A 17,507-nucleotide genomic window follows, 5' to 3' on the forward strand; every position below is an offset into this window, starting at 1 on the left:
ATTCTCTTTTCTTTCATTACTATGATGTATTTATTGAGTTCTGGAGGCACAACTAAACTCTGATTTGTTTAAGACTGATAACTCAGTCTATGTAGTTTTCCTTTTCCACGTCTAAAAAAGCAGCACTCTTTCCATGCTTTTTTCATGCTATCCACTATCAGCAATATTTAACTTCTTTCTAATTTCAGAGTCTGCTTTGAAAAGACTTGCCGTAGCTTAATTATTTTAACATAACTTTAATTATTTTAACGATTCATTTCCTGCAAATAATTGAATTTTAAAAAGTTAAATCACTCCTTAAAAATGTTACATTCAGAAACAACCTGAGCAACAGCATGGAACTTCTCTGAAGCCATGGCATGGTCTCAGGATGAACTCAATGCAAAAGGAATAATCTCAGTTTATATAGATCCCACCCTCGGTGGAATAAAAATACAACACCAAAACCAAAACCTACACGATAAAATAGGAAGTGGAATGTGTAGAACTGCCTAAATACTCAGCTTTTAAGAGTACTAATGTATTTTATTCTTGAATGGCTAAAGAAAATTTCATAGCAGGGATGGCATTTTCCATTCAGTTTCATACAGTGGATCAAAAATATTCTAGGGCCATTACAAAATGCCATTAGGTTTTACTTACAGCACAGTCAAAAGAGAACTGTGATTTAACTGAGACTAGAATTCAGACATAATTTTACATGCTTTCAGCATTGCTCCCTGCAGATTGGGTTATTTATGGGTTAAGTGCCCAGAAACAAGGGAGGTCACAGTGTGAAATATGTTTGAAAACCTGGAATTCATTTGATAACTTTTGTTAAGAGAATTAATAAAACACTGCACGATTGGCCCAGGCATCTACAGATCCACCTTCATTCTTACTTTCTACTGTAACAACGCTCAATCTACTACAGGTGGGTTTCCACTGATCCAAAACAATGCAATTGTCACTCAGGCTCAACGCTGTTCAATGAAATGTTCAGAACAAGAAATACATCTTGGGCAGTGGCCAAAGAAAGAGAGTAAATAAGCAGTTTAAAATCAGCTTGCTGTACTTCCCCAGAGAATTGTTACATACTCCTTTCAGCACTACAAAATGAGAAGTAGTTGCATAATGTTTAAGTTGTGTATCTTTCCTATGTCATGCTGTTGACAAGGTTTGGTATCCTTCATGGCACAGAGGTCCCAAAGTCAAGTCTTAAGTAGTCACTACACAAAATATCACTTTAGATTATGAGTTACAATGTGGAAGTACTCAGCACATCAATGGCTGTAGGTCAATAAAAGGTAGTGTGTTAACAAAGGCCCCTAACTTAATCTTCTGCTCTTCCACTTAAAAAGTGGTTTTTGAATAGCATCAGAAGATAACACTCATAGAGGGGTTCACTACAGAGACTGAGGTAAGGACAAGAAGGTAAAAATAAAATATACCCCATACACACAGAAAGGATCACAAAAACATATGAATGTTTGTAACAGGTTTTACTTGTAGAAAAGCAACATTTCAGCATCATTTCACAATAAAAAGATTTGTTTGGTTTACATAGACATGATATATCAACTCAGGATACAGCAGGTAAAGCATACTGTAGTACTTGGTATAAAAGTTATGAGATACAGTGCTGTATTCAGCCAGTTATTTCTGGTGACACTGCATGGTTGCTTGCCTAATTACAGATCCACTCTACTTCATATATGTCATCAGTATATTTTGGGATATAAAAATCAAAAGTATCAAAATACATTGAAATGTGTTTCAAAAAAACAACCAGGACCAAATTCTCACTGCACAGTAAGAGCTCTACCAGATTCTTGAAATAAATGGCACTTCATATGTAACTATCCATCCTCATTTTCTTGCTTCTGTGTTCACAGTGTCATTATCAGGTTTCTTCATGCAGATGATAAGCAGTAAAATGAGCAATTACTTTTCATGGGGCTTCTCCACCATCTTCAGTGCTAATCTTCCAACCATCAGCAAACTGTATGAGGTGAAAAAGACCCAGTAAATTCACAGAACTAAACAACAAGTTATAACTTAGCAACTCATTTTCAAATATTTCTCATGTAACAGGTGCAGAGAAACAAAAAAGACGCAGAAAATAAGATTTACTCCATCTCAGTTGAATTAAGGAAGTAAAAAAGCCCCAACAAAACCAAAGCAGTACAGTGTGTTGTACCTGACACCAGCAATCAGCCCTGCAGGCATGAACTTTCCAGAGTTGTAAAACCTCGTTCCCATTACGGCAGTCAGTGTTCCAGATGTAACTTAAATGAAAGATTAAAGAGTTCGGTCAGAGGAGATGTACACGTGTAAGAGAGATGCTGCAGTTCAGAACAGAAATAAGTAAAAACCAAGGGAAAAGTGGAAAGGGTTATTTCACATGATGGATTTAAAAAAAAAAGGAAAATAAACTGCAAATTTTGGAGTGCCTCAGTGCATGAAGAGCACGTATTCCAAACCAGCTTCTGGCAGATGCTGCACCCTGTGCTTCTGCACACACACTGCAAGTTTGTTTGTCAAAGTGAGCTTCTTTAGAGACTGGAAATAACCTACAGCATGTTACCCTGGAACTCGACTCTTTCCCAGCAAAACGCTAAGCCTGCACATGTAATTTCCCCACTTCTTGTAATAGCATTTTCTTATCTGTTACCAAGCCTTTACAGCCCCGCTTCACCTACTGCTAAGGTCAGAGATAGCTATCCACCCTGACCACCTGACACTGAGAAAAGTGAAGGAGTTTCACCCAGATAGTAAAATAGAAAGGGCAATCTCTAGAACATCGGGTCTTGAAGAAATTCCAAAGAAAACTACATGGAAATGGTGCCGATGAAATGTTTAGCATGGAGCTGCTATCCAGGGGTAACAGCTGCATGTAACATTGTGCTTGGAACAACATGTTATCTGGTTGCACTGCTTCTGTGTGATAGCTGGGCTGGCAAGGCCCAGCTCATTCTCAGCCTTAGTCATGGCATTCTTCCTCCCTAATGCTACTCTAAATATTGTCACTGACATCTAACAGTCTCTTGTAATTACACATGTAAAAGATTGGGACCACAATCCAACAAGAAGAAAAGTATTTCAATATTCAAATGCCTCCAGCTCTGATCAATAGCCAGTATTCAGAATGTGCACACCAAACTAAAGGCATTTTCGTCCAAAACATACCTTCTCCAAAAACCTCAAAGCGTGAAAAGGAGAATAAAAAAGTCTCTGTGTATTCCTGATCTATGCAAAAAATATCTGACTGTCACTGACATTTGGGAAAATACTTGGTCTCAGTCCAGTTCATCTGGCTGTGCTCACAGCTGATGCCACTCGATGAGGCGTGACTGTGCACAGCCTCTGACCTATCCAGTAGCTGGGGAAATGGCAGTGAGCTGCACCACAGACAACGCTAATACAGAGAAATGCTGAGCCCTCTCCTTTCACTTCCAACTTTCATATGTATGAAAAAGGGTGAGGTGCTATGGCACAGCCTCAGCAAATGAATGCTCTGTCAGTGGCACCCCTTTAAGCATGAAGTAAGCAGTGATCCTCGGCTTGTTGGCTTCTCAAAGGGGAGCCCCAGTTCTGAGAAGGAGGAAGAAGAAGTAGAACTCCTGAACCTTGCTTCTGTTAAACCTCCAGAACCATGCACACATCCGTCAAACATAAAAATAAGCCAATTACAATCTCTGCTATTTTCAGCAATAAGAAAATAACCTGCTGGGGGCACAGGCAGCCTGCAGGGAAATCTCTCCTCCTGAAGCTCCAGACTCAATGCTGGCTGCTGAACATTGGATCCAGGCAAAAAGAGGACGCGCAGAGGTTAGACATCAATTTACTAGAATTTTCCTTTCGCTGTGATCTTCCAAATACCCCAGTGTCAGACAGGTGCATGGTGGCATCACCAGTTCAGCCAGTCCAGGGGAACTGCACCATGGCTGGCACCAGAGAACAGTCACATACTGTGGGAACAGTGTCTTCTGCAGATCAGGAACGGAGAGAAGATACAGCTAACACAAAGACTGGCAAGAGAATTACACCAACAATGCACTCCCACAAGCATCTGAGATGTAGCAGCCTAAAATCTAAGCAATGCAGACAGCTCGTGTTCCAGAGAGAACAGTGCAGATTGGCCACTGTTAGAGATTTTCACTGAACGTAAGTTTAAAGTTCTGTTTTAGACTAAATTTATAGTACTATCAGTTTAATTCCTCAGCAAAAACCTGTAGGTGTTCATTTTTAGTATCCAGATGTTTTAGGGTAAATATACTCCTTTGTAAATAAAATGCTAAAAGACTTACTCAGAGAAATCCAAACATTGCTTGGATTCTGGGAGAGCTGATAGGCACCCAGTCCAGCCAGACTTCCAAAGAGCAGCCCAGCAGCCAGCGATGGAACACTGCCTGAATCAAGAAAAGACAACACATTTATTGGAAGCTCAAGAACAAACTCATTACTTGTTTTGTAAAACACTATAAATAACAAAAAATGTGGACATTCATTGTTGTGAAACAGAGAAATGGGGGAGGGAAAGGGGGGTGTCTTATAAGATTTTAAGGCCATGCTGACCTGAACCAAGAATCGTATCAGATACTCTTGCACGAGAAACAAACAGCATTGGTATTTAAATCCTTAAGTCATGAATATATTTATGGCAGAAAGACCAATGAGAAAAGTGAAAAAACTGATGTTTTCTTTTTGCAGACAAAAGTACTTTGTTCCAATGCAACGATTCCAGAATTTCTTGAAAAGCAGTGCATGTTTAAGATCAGAAAAAAGAGGTGAGAACTGAACGAGGTGGGAGGGATTTACACAAACGAGAAGTTTCCAAAGTAGAAAGGAGTCAAACACCCTGGGCTCACCTCGATCAAGGGATCAAGTTCTCAGCACAAGTGATAATCCTGAGCTACACAACACTGGTAATTTGTTCATTGAGCAGTGAAGTGACAAGACCACTGGGGGGTGAATATTTTCAGTCAGGCAAATGGAGAGTTCAGGACTTACTGTTCATGATCCGAATTCCCACAGCCACGTCCTCCCTGCCCAGTCAGACATCTCCCACACCATCATGGCCTCAGAGTAATGCTGAAGAAATTAGTTACTGAAGTTCTCAGTATTTGTGCCAGGGGAAGTTTAGGTTGGGTATCAGGAAACACTTCTTACAGCAAGGGTTGTGAAGCACTGGAAGAGGCTCCCCAGGGAAGTGCTTGAGTCACCATTCCTGGGTGTGTTTAAAAACCATTTGGATGTGGTGCTCAGGGACACGATTTAGCAGAGGGTTGTTAGAGTCAGGATAGTATGGCTAGGTTGTGATTGGACTCAAGGATCTCTAAGGTCTTTTCCAACCTGAGCAATTCTATCATTCTATTGTCTCTCCTGCTCTGAACTCCACTTGCAGCCCAAAGGAAGAAGCAGGAAGGAAGAAAGCAGGCTGGAGTGGGCACGAACACCTGTGTAGCCGTATCTACTGGGATGCTTCTTGGTGTCTTCCATAATGAACTCATACACCTTCGTATTGCAAATATGATGTAAAAGGACTTTCCAAATACAAAGAGTTTCAGGAGGGATGAATCCACACCTATGCCCAGAGTAGGGCAACGTGGGGAAGCGAAAGCAACAGGGTGGCAACTCAGCACGTGACGGGGAGTCCGGGAAAGGACCGAGCTTAACAACAGAAGAGCATTTCTGAAGCGAGCTACGCCAGTGCAGCCGCACCGCCCAACGCCGAACCGGGCTATCGGCGCTCCGCAGGAGGCGGACTGCGGCTTATCGGGCCCAGCAGCAGCTCTTCCTACGGCACCGCGCCCCGAGCCCCGCTATCAGCGCCCGGCACAGCCTCTCGCTTCTCCCCCTCGGGACCGCGAGGTGGGGGGCTGTCGGAACAAGCAGGGAAGAGGGTCGGAAGGCGCTTCCAGCACCGTACCTGCTTTAGCGTAGCCAATGAGCCCTCCCGATGTCACCAGAGCGGCGTAGCCGAACCCGATCCAATCCACGGCCATGCTGAAAACCGGAAAATAAACTGGGGGGAGGGGGGAGTCGTTCTAAACGCGGCTGGGGGGGGAGGCAGATAATAACAAGGATATTTGTTTGCCGCGGGAGGACCTGCCCGAACCCCAAGCCAAGAAGTGACACGCAGGATGAGCTGGGAAAGCAGCCGTGGGGCTGGCTATGGGGCTGGCTATGGGGCTGGCCGTAGGCAGGAGCGGAACCCGGCCGTGCCCACCTACCGGCCTGCAGCGGGGCGGAGCGGGGCGCCTTGCGGAAGGGGAGGCGAGAGGGAGTCGGAGCGCGGAGCCGCCCCGTTCCGTCCGATTCGAGGGAGAAGCGACGAAAGAGCCCGCCCGTGTTGATGGGTGGGAACGGTCCGTGTCTTCTCATTCGGCTGGAGTTGCGAGTAAAGCGCCTGGGGTGCTGAGGAGGCCCCCAGGCTGCTGCTTCTGGTTTGCTTCGAGGTTCTTGTGGCGTTTTACCACTGCCACCCACCTCGCTGTTCTTAAGGCAGGATGAGCTTTTTCATTTCTGGTACCTCTTTGGGTCGGCCTCTCCCAGGTGACACCGATAGGGCGAGAGGGAACGGCCTCAAGTTGCACCAAGGCAGGTTCAGGTTGGGTGTTAGGAAAGATTTCTTCTCCTCTGAGTGGTGAGGCGCTGGAATGGGCTGCCCAGGGAGGTGGTCAAGAGTTGTGTGGATGTGGCACTGAAGGACGTGGTTACTGGGCATGGAGGGATGGGTTGGCAGTTGGACTTAATGATCTCAGTTGTCTTTTCCAACCGTACCCATTCTGTGATTCTTTTTCTCTGCTGCTGCCTTCTGTTGTTCTAGCTAGTTCTCTGAAGACCAGAATGGAAAACATTCTGAAAGGGACGGCGTGCACCAGAGAACAAATTGCAGCGCTGCCAAGCGCTGGTTGGTGGCCAAGCATGCACTCAAGGTATATGAAACAAGACTTGCTTCCAAGACTTTTTGCATTTCATCTTAGAAGCTGTTTGCACTGGATTTCTCAGTCTCCTGTTCACAAATTGTTCTGAATCTGATGAGATGTTAGTACCAAGGGAGTTTGGATTTTTACAGATGTGCAATTTGACTTGCAAGCCTAAAGCTCCGACCCAAAGATCCATGGAATTTTTGCTTTTTCATTCTTAAAATGATGTGCAGGCTGGGTTTTTGCTGGTGCTCGTGACACCTGGCTTCAATAGCAGTGATGCTCATGGCCATGGGCTCATGTATTTGAAATTTCAGTGGAAATTGCTCTACTAGTGACAGCCATTTTGCTAAGGACAGACATAAGGCAAAAATTTTAAATCTCTTGTACTTAATGAAGTATAAACTTCAATGAGAGAAAAGTGTAAGTTCTGTGTTAGCAGTAGGGGCCTATTTAAGTTAAAAACAACCCTTTATTGCTGGGCTCATTTAAACGGAGTCCACTGCCTATTCAGACGTGGTGTTCTCATAACTCATCTAAATAAAGGGAACAGTTGCAAAGGAGAAACACAGACATCTGCCTTCAAGAGAAGATTGCTATTGGCACATGAGCAATCTCATAACAGCTCAGATGCTCTGCTTCAATATCTGAGCATTCTCAGAGCTAGGCTGGAGTTGTACCTTATTTTACAAGCCTAAGGCAGGAGGCTGCATTTCTGGTTCCAGACTGGGCTCACTCTTCTTCCTGTTTTTTTCCCTGTACCTTTTCTCTGGTGACACTGATATGGAAGAGCATATTGTTATTAAACTGAGTAAGGATAAAGCCTAATTCCAGTTACCTTATGAAAACAGCATAAGTAATGACTATAGTATAGGAAAACAAAACATTAGAATCCCTTCATTTAAAAGAACAAAGAGAACTTTGAGCTGGACAAGGTCAAATACTACACTTTGTTTTTCCCACTGTGTAACTGAAATAAGACTTAGGACAAAATTCTGTTCTTGCTGACTGAGAATGCTGAGAATGCACTGTCAGATGGCTGACATTTTATCAAGGTGACAAATGTTTCAAATGTTAGATTTTTTTTTTTTAAACAACATGATTCAGATCAAGGACATGAAAAAATATGGTATGGAGAAGAGACAGTAAAACCCTATTAACTCTTCCATGTAAACATACAGGCTGTATTCTGAACAAAGGATTTCAATCATGTGAACCCCCAAAGCCAATCTACCCATATTTCATTCACACTGGAATTTTGGAAGTTCTTGAAAGTCCACAATGTAAACTTTTAATAAACACTCTTAAAGTGTTTAACTGAGTCAGGAAACTCCTATAAAAAGGGGGGACCTAGACTTTATACAGGGTGCTCATAGGGGGACTTAAAGAAAAAATTAAATGCATAGAGTATAGAGTAAAAAAGCAAATATTCTGTTCATAAAATCTCTGCGTAACTCTGGGTTAAGAACTAAAAAGCAGTTTTTTGTGAATGTATGAATGAAAAGTGATAATATTTTAAATAATTTGAATATATTCCTTCTTAAAGTAGAAGTCATGAGAAACAAAGGCAGATTATATTTTCAGTGGTCTGAACAGAGAATTTTCAACATAAGAATGACTTAAGAGTAAAGAATATAACTTTAATAGGCATTTAGCTGAGACACAAAAATTTAACTGAGACATGTAGCTGTTTTTATCATTTTAGCTGCCTATTTCAGAATCTGTTAAAAAGTGTATGCTGCTGTAAATACAAAAATACAAGCATTACCTACTGTGAGTTTATTTCAGCCTCATTCTCTCAGGTAAAGTTGCCATCCCTTTTACTATTTCTCAGAATGATCAGCCAATTCAGCTGGGTAAAAAATAATTACTCTTGAAAACCGTATCAGTTCAGAGGTGTTTGTCCTGTCAAGAAGTTTTAAAACATCCTTGTAAAAACTACAGCAACACCAGCATTTACTTCTTATTCAGGAGAAAAAGCATTCGCCTTCATTCTGAGCTATTCGGCTTCTTTTTCTTCTTTTGCAGTGGAGCTTCCAATTTTCGCTTAGCTGGAGCAATTTGTCTGTGTTGTTTTGTCAGTTTACCACTTTTATTCGTCCCACAGACTTTCTTCTTCTTGTCTACTGATGGCTTCTCATCTTCATTTGCTGAAAAAAGCAAGAAATTATTCACTCTGACATTTATTTCCAGTCTGTAGTCTAAAACGTTACAGAGGCTTATTTGTATCTCCCATTAAAAAAGGAGGAATTTAAGCCATAACTGATTTACAGCAGAGTGTCATCTATGCGACTTTTTATTAAGAAAATCCCTAAAGATCAAATATGGAAGTAACTCAGTATACAGGAAAACAACAGCAGCAAAAAAAATCAACAACTCCTGCCACCAACCAATCAACCAACCAACCAACCCCTGGGCCAGACTTTGCCCAACTGCACTGGCATCAGATCTAAGTTCATAGCAGTACAGGAACATTCCGTTCTATCAGACTGTTCATTCCTTTGTTATCTGTCCTGAAAGCTTCAGAGTTCAGTTATTCCACTAAAGAGAAACAAAGCATTCGTATCATAGAAGTGAAAAGATGTCCTCTCATTACAATGCAATGTATCACAAATTAAGTTTCCACAAACAGAAGAACCACTTCCCTCAGTTCCAAATCATCACTCAGTTTCTGTGTGCATCTGCTCACAAAGTTTCCATAGTTGTGTCATGTAAATAGGCTTTATTAAGTGCAGGCCTGAGACTATTAAGTAGATGTGGATATCTATGCAACTTGCCACATCCCCAGTTCCTTAAACTACAAAAGCATACAGTCAAAACGTCCCATTCACTATCTTACATTTCACAGTCACATTAACAACTGAAAATACAGATAATTTTATTACCTTCAGTTGATGTTGCAGTTTTTTCACAATTTTCTTTCATTTCTGAAGCTTGGTCAAGCCACACTGCAAGGCACGTCAGTCTAGCTTTGGTGCTGACTTCACATAATAAAGATGGCACGTTTTTAATCTGAATATGGAAAAAGAAAATTAATTAAACATCTCTTCTATTTAAAAATTTACTAAACTATCTAAACGGAGGAAGAATTGTATGGCCCAGTTCCCACTTCTTTTCTGGAGAATCACAGAATCATAGAATGGCCTGGATTGAAAAGGACCACAATGATCATCTAGCTTCAACCCCCCTGCTATGTGCAGGGTCACCAACCAGCAGCCCAGGCTGCCCAGAGCCACATCCAGCCTGGCCTTGAATGCCTGCAGGGATGGGGCATCCACAACCTCCTTGGGCAACCTGTTCCAGTACTTCACCACCCTCTGAGTGAAAAACTCCTCCTAAAAATGGTAGGGTGCCTAACAATGTTAAGAAGCAGAGGCTGCACGCAGGTTAATGGGCACAGTTACAGCCCTGTTTCTGCCACCATTCCTCAGTGGTGCTTTTTATAAAAAAACTCCCAAGAGCTGCCAGTGCACATCTTGCTAAGTGACATCAGCATGCTTTACCATGCAGAGGTGGTCTGACACGATGAATAAGCAGACGAGTCACAGGCCCACAAAAAAAAGTGAATGTTTTCTGAAGTTTATCCAGATTACAAGGCATTTTCAGTAGTTAAAATAATTTGAGTTCAGTTACTGCACCAGGTTCTTTTTGTCCCTCACAAAAACACTGCTGCTGATTGAAAATAATCCTTACGTGGTGTGCTTCAAATTGCTTAACTGCATCTGTGTGCTCAGCTCTGCAACTGTTGAGCAAAATCCTACTACAGGTATCGAGGGTAATGTGTCACAAACGCACGTGCAAAACAGCAGCACTGATCCTCTAGAAACTACTTCTAGTAAAGGTATTGTGCCTCTCAGAGCCGGGCAGAGCAACCCACACAGTTATGCAGGGGTTCACAAAGATTTGTCTGTGCAGTAAGAAGAAAAAAAAATGAATCACACACTTGGTCAAAGTAAAGACAACGTTACAGAGGAAGTTAAAGAGTTCCTTGATCACTATTTCAATCATGCAAAAGCAGACCTGGGATTTCAGACAAAGAGGAAAATAGGATTCTCACTACTGCGCTTAAAAGAATATAAAAACCGTCACGAGGGCTGAAATTAAAAATGTATGAATTCAGAATAGAAATACAAAGTGAGATTTATTTCAGTGTTAAGATATTATAGCAGAATACAGAAGAGCCCTTATTATTGGGCATTAAATAAAAAATCTAATTCTGATTTTACAAGGCAAGTCCCAGAACAAAACAGTAAAGAAGGGGAACTTGAAAGATAAGGCACAATTCCTTGTTAAATTGTGCTACTCAGAATTGTTGGAAAATACATGAAATAAATGCAGGCAGAATAGTAATGGACTTGGTGATTTAAGGTCTTTTCCAACCTGAGCAATTCTATATGATTCTGTGATCTGAGTTTTTCTGCACAACAGTTTTTTGCACCTTTAAATGGTTAGCAACAGCCAACAGCACTACACAACTTCACTGCAGTCATTGTAACATACCCAACTGTTTGGACAGTGGTAAATTTTGCCAGCTATATTTGAAGAGAAGCATGATTTCATGTATAAAAGAGAGCTTCATAATCTGATTTTGTAGCTTGTTAAAAGAAAAGATGCCAAAATACACAGGTGCATAAATTATGCACATATGAACGTAATGGGGAGAGGGATCAAGACATGCAGATTACAAATAAAATTCCACCAGTGCTTTAAAATTGATTATTACAACAAAACACTCCACAATTCTGATTGATGCTTTTCCATAAGTTGAGCAGTTCAACAGACCCACCTTATTAAGATCCAGATTCCACACTTTAATGTAACCATCACTGGATGCAGTAACAATAACATGTTGTCCTTCCCTTTCAAAACTATAGATATCTTTTATTCTGTGAAGAAAATGTTATACTTGGTTACTGCGTAACACGGCAGAACAGTAAGCTGACAGCAATTAGAGCTGCACAGGCAACAGTACAGGAGTCAGTTTGAACAGTAAAAAAACCCACAAAGGACAGGCAGTAACTTGGAAAGATGACCTATTTTGAGTGCTGCCATTTACAGTAGGAATACATGTCCTTGCTAGGCAGATAGGATTCAGTTCAGAACGTGTCAGTACCTTGAAGTACACACTATTGTCTGCATCAGGGGCACAGTAGTTAAAGTTTTCCTGTTTTGATTAATCAAAATAATTAAAATCAGAACTGGGAAAAATACATAAATAAATACACGACATCTCACACATACATAAATAAATGTATACAACAACAGAGAATATCCTACTGTCTGGAATGAATACAACTGGTATGTTTTATGTAAGTATCCTAAACAATTAGAAACTGTAAAGGCTGAATGTTCTTTAGACAGCCTTGCCTACTTCCCAAATACCAGTGCCCACTTTCAGAAATACATGAAATACACTGAGAAAAACTGTACACATATATATGTAAGCACGTTTCATATACATATATAAAAATGTTACATATATATGGCATGCATTTGATATCAAATCCACTAATTTGGTAGAACCTTTTGTGGTTTGATCTCCTCACTTAGCAGCTTTCCACTGCAAAGACACCAGGGTGACCAGACATTCAGAGGAACCAGCCACCCTTGAGCAGCTCCCCACCAACCTGCTGGGTAATTCACAACTGCCAAGGGTGCAGCTGTCATGAGGACAGACCTGACTATGAGAGTCAGACATCACAAGATGTCTCCTTTCAAATGTGCCTGTCCAGTATAATCCAGTTTGGCAGTGGAAACCCTGTTGAGCAATTTTCATCTCATTGGCTGAGAAGAACTACAGAACCCAGTGGCCCCATGGAAGGTTTTTGGTATTACAACTTGTAGAGATGTATCAGTTCAGACACAACAAAGCTTTGAGGAGGGAAAAGAGAGGAAGACCTTCCTTGTGAAAAGAAGTATTAACGCACAGGCACACCAGTAAATGTAGGTCCTATATTTAAGACATATATTTAGACATGATCTATACTGATCTGGAACTTAAGACCTTAATATTTTACACAGTACTTAAATTGCTAAGGTTAGAACTGTAATATTCCTAATTCTAAACCCAGCTGTTTTTGTAGCATGCAAGGATAGCACAGTACTTCTGCTTATGCCAAAAGCAAACAAGTCTGTTCCAAACTTGGAATTTAGCACATTGAGTAAATTTACTTTCTATACAAATACAAGAACAGTAGTAAAATGTGTGAACACTGCAACTTTGTATACTGAGTACTCAGCACTGCCATAAATATTTAAGTAGTACACAAATATAAAATACCTGTTTTCATGAGCTTTAAATTCACACAGACATTTTTGAGAGTCACAGCTGTAGAACCTTATAATTTCATCATCTCCAGCTATGGCAAGGACAGAATCCTTGAAATGGGAAAAAAGAAATGCAAGTGTGATTAAATTCATGTTTCAAAGCAGTTAGCTTCCCAGCTTTTCTTTTGTACTTACTGTAATAAATCTAATGGAAGAAATTCTTTTCTCTATTGTGATAGTGCCAGTGATTGAAGCTGTATCGAGTTTGTAGATATCCACTTTATTTGTTATCACAGTCACATATTTCTCTCCATCAGGGGACCACTTAATTATGTGGGCATCTGTAGACAGAGGAACATTCTTATATACATATACACAGTTTTTTGTATTCTGCAACGCATGAGACACTAAAAGTGAACATCCTTCTAGAGGCTACCTCCTATGTTCTAGGTGAAGCAGAGAAAAATTCAGAGAAAAAATAATCTAGTAAATGTATGCTCTTAAATGTTCATTTCTGATTGACAGAAGTGCATAAAGGAAGGAAAAAAACCCATACTTATTTAAATGTCCTGATATCAAACTTCAAGGGAGGAAAAAAGGATTTTTACTGTCACTATGTTTTCCTTTTGGTAAATGACTACAATTGAAGGACACGTACTTTCCAGCATGTGTAAAATACATGGTGAAAATAGCTCACAATTAACTGACTTGTGGATTTAACACAGTCTGCCTTTCCTTCTAGAAAAAGAAAACAAAAAAACCCCAACTGTCTAATTCCACTTATTAATGATTTAGACTGATAAACTCACTTTGCTTCAGGTTTTTGATAAAGGCTGATCGTCCTTCTACAAGATTCCAAGTTCTGAAAGACAACAACACATAACGTGCATTCTGGTTAAACGGCACAGTGAAACCGAAGCCCTGTCAGCTCACATCTGAAGGAAGCTTTTAAGCATCTCTCTATCTTTCAGTGCTTTCCTTAATGCAGGAGAAATTGATGACTTACTGTATTGCTTGTACACTGCAAGGCTGAATCTGTGATATTTATTTTTTAAATCAGTTTGCAATGCAGAGCACAAAAGGAAGCCAAATACCAATTTGTCTTGATAACACAGCATGCTTATAGAAATAGAAAAGGCTATTTTAAAAAGACTTGATAATATTACTTGCACTTAGAACTTTAAAAGACAAACAAATGATTTCATGTGAAGATATGCTTCATCAGTCTCACACAGTCTAGTCACAACAAGGAATTGTTACTTATAGCAGAATTTACTAAATTACTGAACTATAATTCGGAGCTCTTCTTCATTAGTTTGGACTCACCTTAATGTTTTATCTGTTCCTACTGACAAAGCTAATTTCCCGGATGGATGAATAGAAAGAGATGTCACATGCCCTCTGATAAAAACAAAACAAAGTGTTAGCCACATATATTATTTACAGGGAAAATAATTATGAAAACTCATATAAATATGCAGATTTAAGAAACTCACTTATGCGCCTTAATGGATTTCAGGCATTCCCATCTCTTTGTGTTCCAGATACAAATTAGTCCATCCTCAGCCCCACTCAGTAGATGTGCAGTACCATAGAACTCCAGACAAGTTATTGTGCCTAGAAATTCAAGCCAGAGCTATCAACAATCTTGTACATACTGAACAGTTACCACACAGAGAACGTATTAGCTAACAGAGGTGCTTCTAGCATTGAAACTAGCTACAGACATTCCTGTTACATTTGTTGATGTGCTCTATTAGTTCCTCTACAGTCCTACATGTCTGAAATGTCTGATCTGCTCTCTGCCATAGCAGTACTTGGCCAGTATGGCACAGGTGACACACAGGTTCTATCAGTGATACGCAGTGTTCTTACATCAAAGCCTTGCTCTTGGCACACAGCTGAATTTAACACTGTCCTGGTTTCAGGTGGAACAGAGTTCATTTTCTTTATAGAGCCCGATATGATGCTGTGTTCTGGCTCTAGGAGAAAAGCAACACTGATAACACAGACGTTTCAGTTGTTGCTGAGCAGTGCTGCACAGAGACAAGGACATTTCAGTTTATCAGCTTCTCGTACTGCCCTGCGAGTGATGGGCTGGGGGGGGACAAGGAACTAGGAGTGGACAGAACCAGGACAGCTGACCTAAACTGGCCAAAGGGATATCCCACACCATATGTCATCATGTGAACAAACTATAAAACTGGGGGAAATTGGCTGGGGGGGTGCAGCTGCTACTCAGGGACTGGCTGGGAACTAGTGGTGAGCAACTGCATTGTGCATCACTTGTTCCGTACAAACATAATTATCATCATCACTATTTCCTTTTTCTCTGTCTTAGCAAATAGTTTTTGGGTTCTTTTTTTCCTTTTTTCTCTCCTCCATCCCACTGGTGGGGATGGTGAGCAAATGGCTGTGTGGTGCTGAGCTCCCAGCCAGCTTCAACTGTAACAGAAGCACCTTGTTTACTGTACATAAGTTGAACACAGGTACCACGGTGAATTTAGCTCCATTATACTTCTAGACTATCAGGAGAAAAAGGACAACTGGGATTGAGCCCCAGGTGACCTGAACACATTTATATGGACTAATATCAACTGTCTTTTTGACAACTGTAATTTAGGAAGCACACAAATCAGGCAAGGTGGTAAGGAGGATGTGATGAGGCCTCTTCTCCCAGGCAACAAACAGAAGCCAAGGACACAAGTTGTACCAGAGGAGGTTTAGGTTAGACATAAGGAAAAACTTTTTCTCTCAGAGTGGTCAGGCACTGGAATTGCGGCCCAGGGAGGTGGTGGAGTCGCTGTCCTTGGCAGTGTTCAAGAGGTGCCTGGATGAGGAGCTACGAGATGTGGTTTAGTGCTTGTGGTAGCGGTGGTGATGGGAGGACGGTTGGACTACATGATCTTGTAGGTCCTTTTCAACCTTGTGATTCTATGATTTTAAGGTACAAGGCAATCTTCCTGGCAGCAGTAGCCTGTCCTTACACACAAACCATCTCTTTTGGGTGGACGATGGAACAAGGACACTGAGAAAGATGGCTGTTTGGAGCAGGCATGGTCTGGAGAAACTGTCCTGGTAGAACAAAAATCATTCTTAACGTCATTTCTGGGCCATAAATTCTGAAATGGGTAAAACTAAAAACTTTTGGAAGCAGCAGATGTATTTGTGGTCGGACACCTAAAACAATTTTTGGATTTTCACGCTCAAAAGCTTGCCTTGTTTGTATCATCAGACCACGGTGGCTGAAACACCACCACTATTGAAGACTACAGCCTTATGAAAAGCAGAACAATCTGAATTTTCTTCTTCTGGTAATGAACAAATATTCAGAAACTGAGTTCTGAGTTTCTATCCCTGATGCATACCATTGTGCTGCAGCAGTGCCCCATGCTCCACCTTCTTCCTCATGTCATAGATCTGGATCGACTCATCCCTGCTCCCCGTGACCACATACTTGCTGTTCACTGCTACGGCCGACAGAGAAGCAGTGTGGGCATGGTGGGTAAAATCGGGGGTAACCGTCCAGGGCTGTGAAGGAAACAAAACGAAGGGGTCTTTCTGAAGAGAAGATCCTCACGGCTTCATCAGCCAAGAAGTGACCAAGATAAGAGTTCACAAAATCTGAAAAAGCCGACGTGTAAAACGCAAAGAAATCACACTTAGCTACAAGGATGATGGAGCAGCATCGAGTTAACGTGCTGTTACAAGACCAGACAGGGCGATCTCAGCGCCCAGACCACCTGTTATAATCAGCCCCGCTTTCAGGCGCGGCTGTGCGCACGCAGGACCCGCACGCAGTTATCAGCAGAGGACTTTGGCGGCCCGACTGCCCGTTCTCCCCCGCTGACACCCGCACGCCTCCCGCCTGGCGCCGGTTCTCGGGGATCACGTGGCGGCTCCCGGTGCGACGAGGCGGACAGGAAGGCAGCGGGGCAACGAGCCGCGAAGGACCCGCCGCTCCCACGCGCCGTGGGCCGAGCCCGTGCTTGCAGGCGGCCGCCCCGCCCCCGCCGAGCTTTAAAAGCCCACCCCGAGGCGGCCCCGCGGCCACGGCCCGAGCGAGAGCGGCAGCGACGACAACGAGCAGTTGGGCTGCCTCAGGTGGGTGGTGGCCACTGGGCCTCCGCGCGTGCTTCGCCTCCCCTTCCTTCCTTGTGCCGCGTTACCTGTCCGGGCCGCGCGGCAAAGCCGAAGAGGACCTGCTCGTAGCAGCCGGCCACCAGCTCCATCGGCGTGGTCGCCCCGCTGCGCCCCGTCGCCGGCTCTCGGCCCGTCCTCGGCGGTGCCTGCCGGGCGCGGCTGCGCCTTGAGGGGCGGCGGGGAAAG

General features: G+C 42.3%; 2 protein-coding genes and 1 long non-coding RNA gene across 5 annotated transcripts; 1 reads left to right on the forward strand and 2 right to left on the reverse strand.

The window, feature by feature from the left end:
* Positions 1-1,462: 1,462 nt before the first annotated feature.
* LOC128087863 (transmembrane protein 14C-like) lies at positions 1,463-6,248 on the reverse strand. The gene is made up of 4 exons (XM_052697857.1): positions 5,912-6,248; positions 4,290-4,391; positions 2,180-2,267; positions 1,463-1,981 (listed from the first exon to the last, which is right to left on the reverse strand). Exons 1-4 carry the CDS (start codon positions 5,985-5,987, stop codon positions 1,924-1,926), a joined length of 324 nt encoding a protein of 107 aa, XP_052553817.1. The 5' UTR covers positions 5,988-6,248; the 3' UTR covers positions 1,463-1,923.
* On the forward strand, positions 4,805-8,321 carry LOC128087881 (uncharacterized). The gene is made up of 2 exons (XR_008210053.1): positions 4,805-4,907; positions 6,812-8,321. It is a non-coding gene; the product is annotated as an uncharacterized LOC128087881 (long non-coding RNA).
* A 209-nt stretch (positions 8,322-8,530) lies between these two features.
* Positions 8,531-17,483, reverse strand: PAK1IP1 (PAK1 interacting protein 1). Of its 3 annotated transcripts, none has more exons than XM_052697822.1 (10): positions 17,348-17,483; positions 16,547-16,709; positions 14,675-14,795; positions 14,505-14,579; positions 13,988-14,040; positions 13,374-13,519; positions 13,192-13,289; positions 11,698-11,797; positions 9,797-9,923; positions 8,531-9,061 (listed from the first exon to the last, which is right to left on the reverse strand). In XM_052697822.1, the coding sequence occupies exons 1-10, from the start codon at positions 17,408-17,410 to the stop codon at positions 8,901-8,903; spliced, it is 1,107 nt and encodes a 368-aa protein (XP_052553782.1). In that variant the 5' UTR covers positions 17,411-17,483; the 3' UTR covers positions 8,531-8,900. The 3 variants fall into 3 exon arrangements, with proteins under 3 accessions (XP_052553782.1, XP_052553784.1, XP_052553783.1); XM_052697824.1 differs by lacking the exon at positions 17,348-17,483 and adding an exon at positions 16,922-17,249; XM_052697823.1 differs by lacking the exon at positions 17,348-17,483 and adding an exon at positions 16,922-17,249 and having other exon boundaries at positions 16,547-16,802.
* Between the last annotated feature and the right edge of the window lie 24 nt (positions 17,484-17,507).

The sequence above is a fragment of the Tympanuchus pallidicinctus genome, unplaced genomic scaffold, assembly GCF_026119805.1.
Source record: "Tympanuchus pallidicinctus isolate F22 unplaced genomic scaffold, pur_lepc_1.0 scaffold31, whole genome shotgun sequence".
Lineage (NCBI taxonomy): Eukaryota > Metazoa > Chordata > Aves > Galliformes > Phasianidae > Tympanuchus > Tympanuchus pallidicinctus.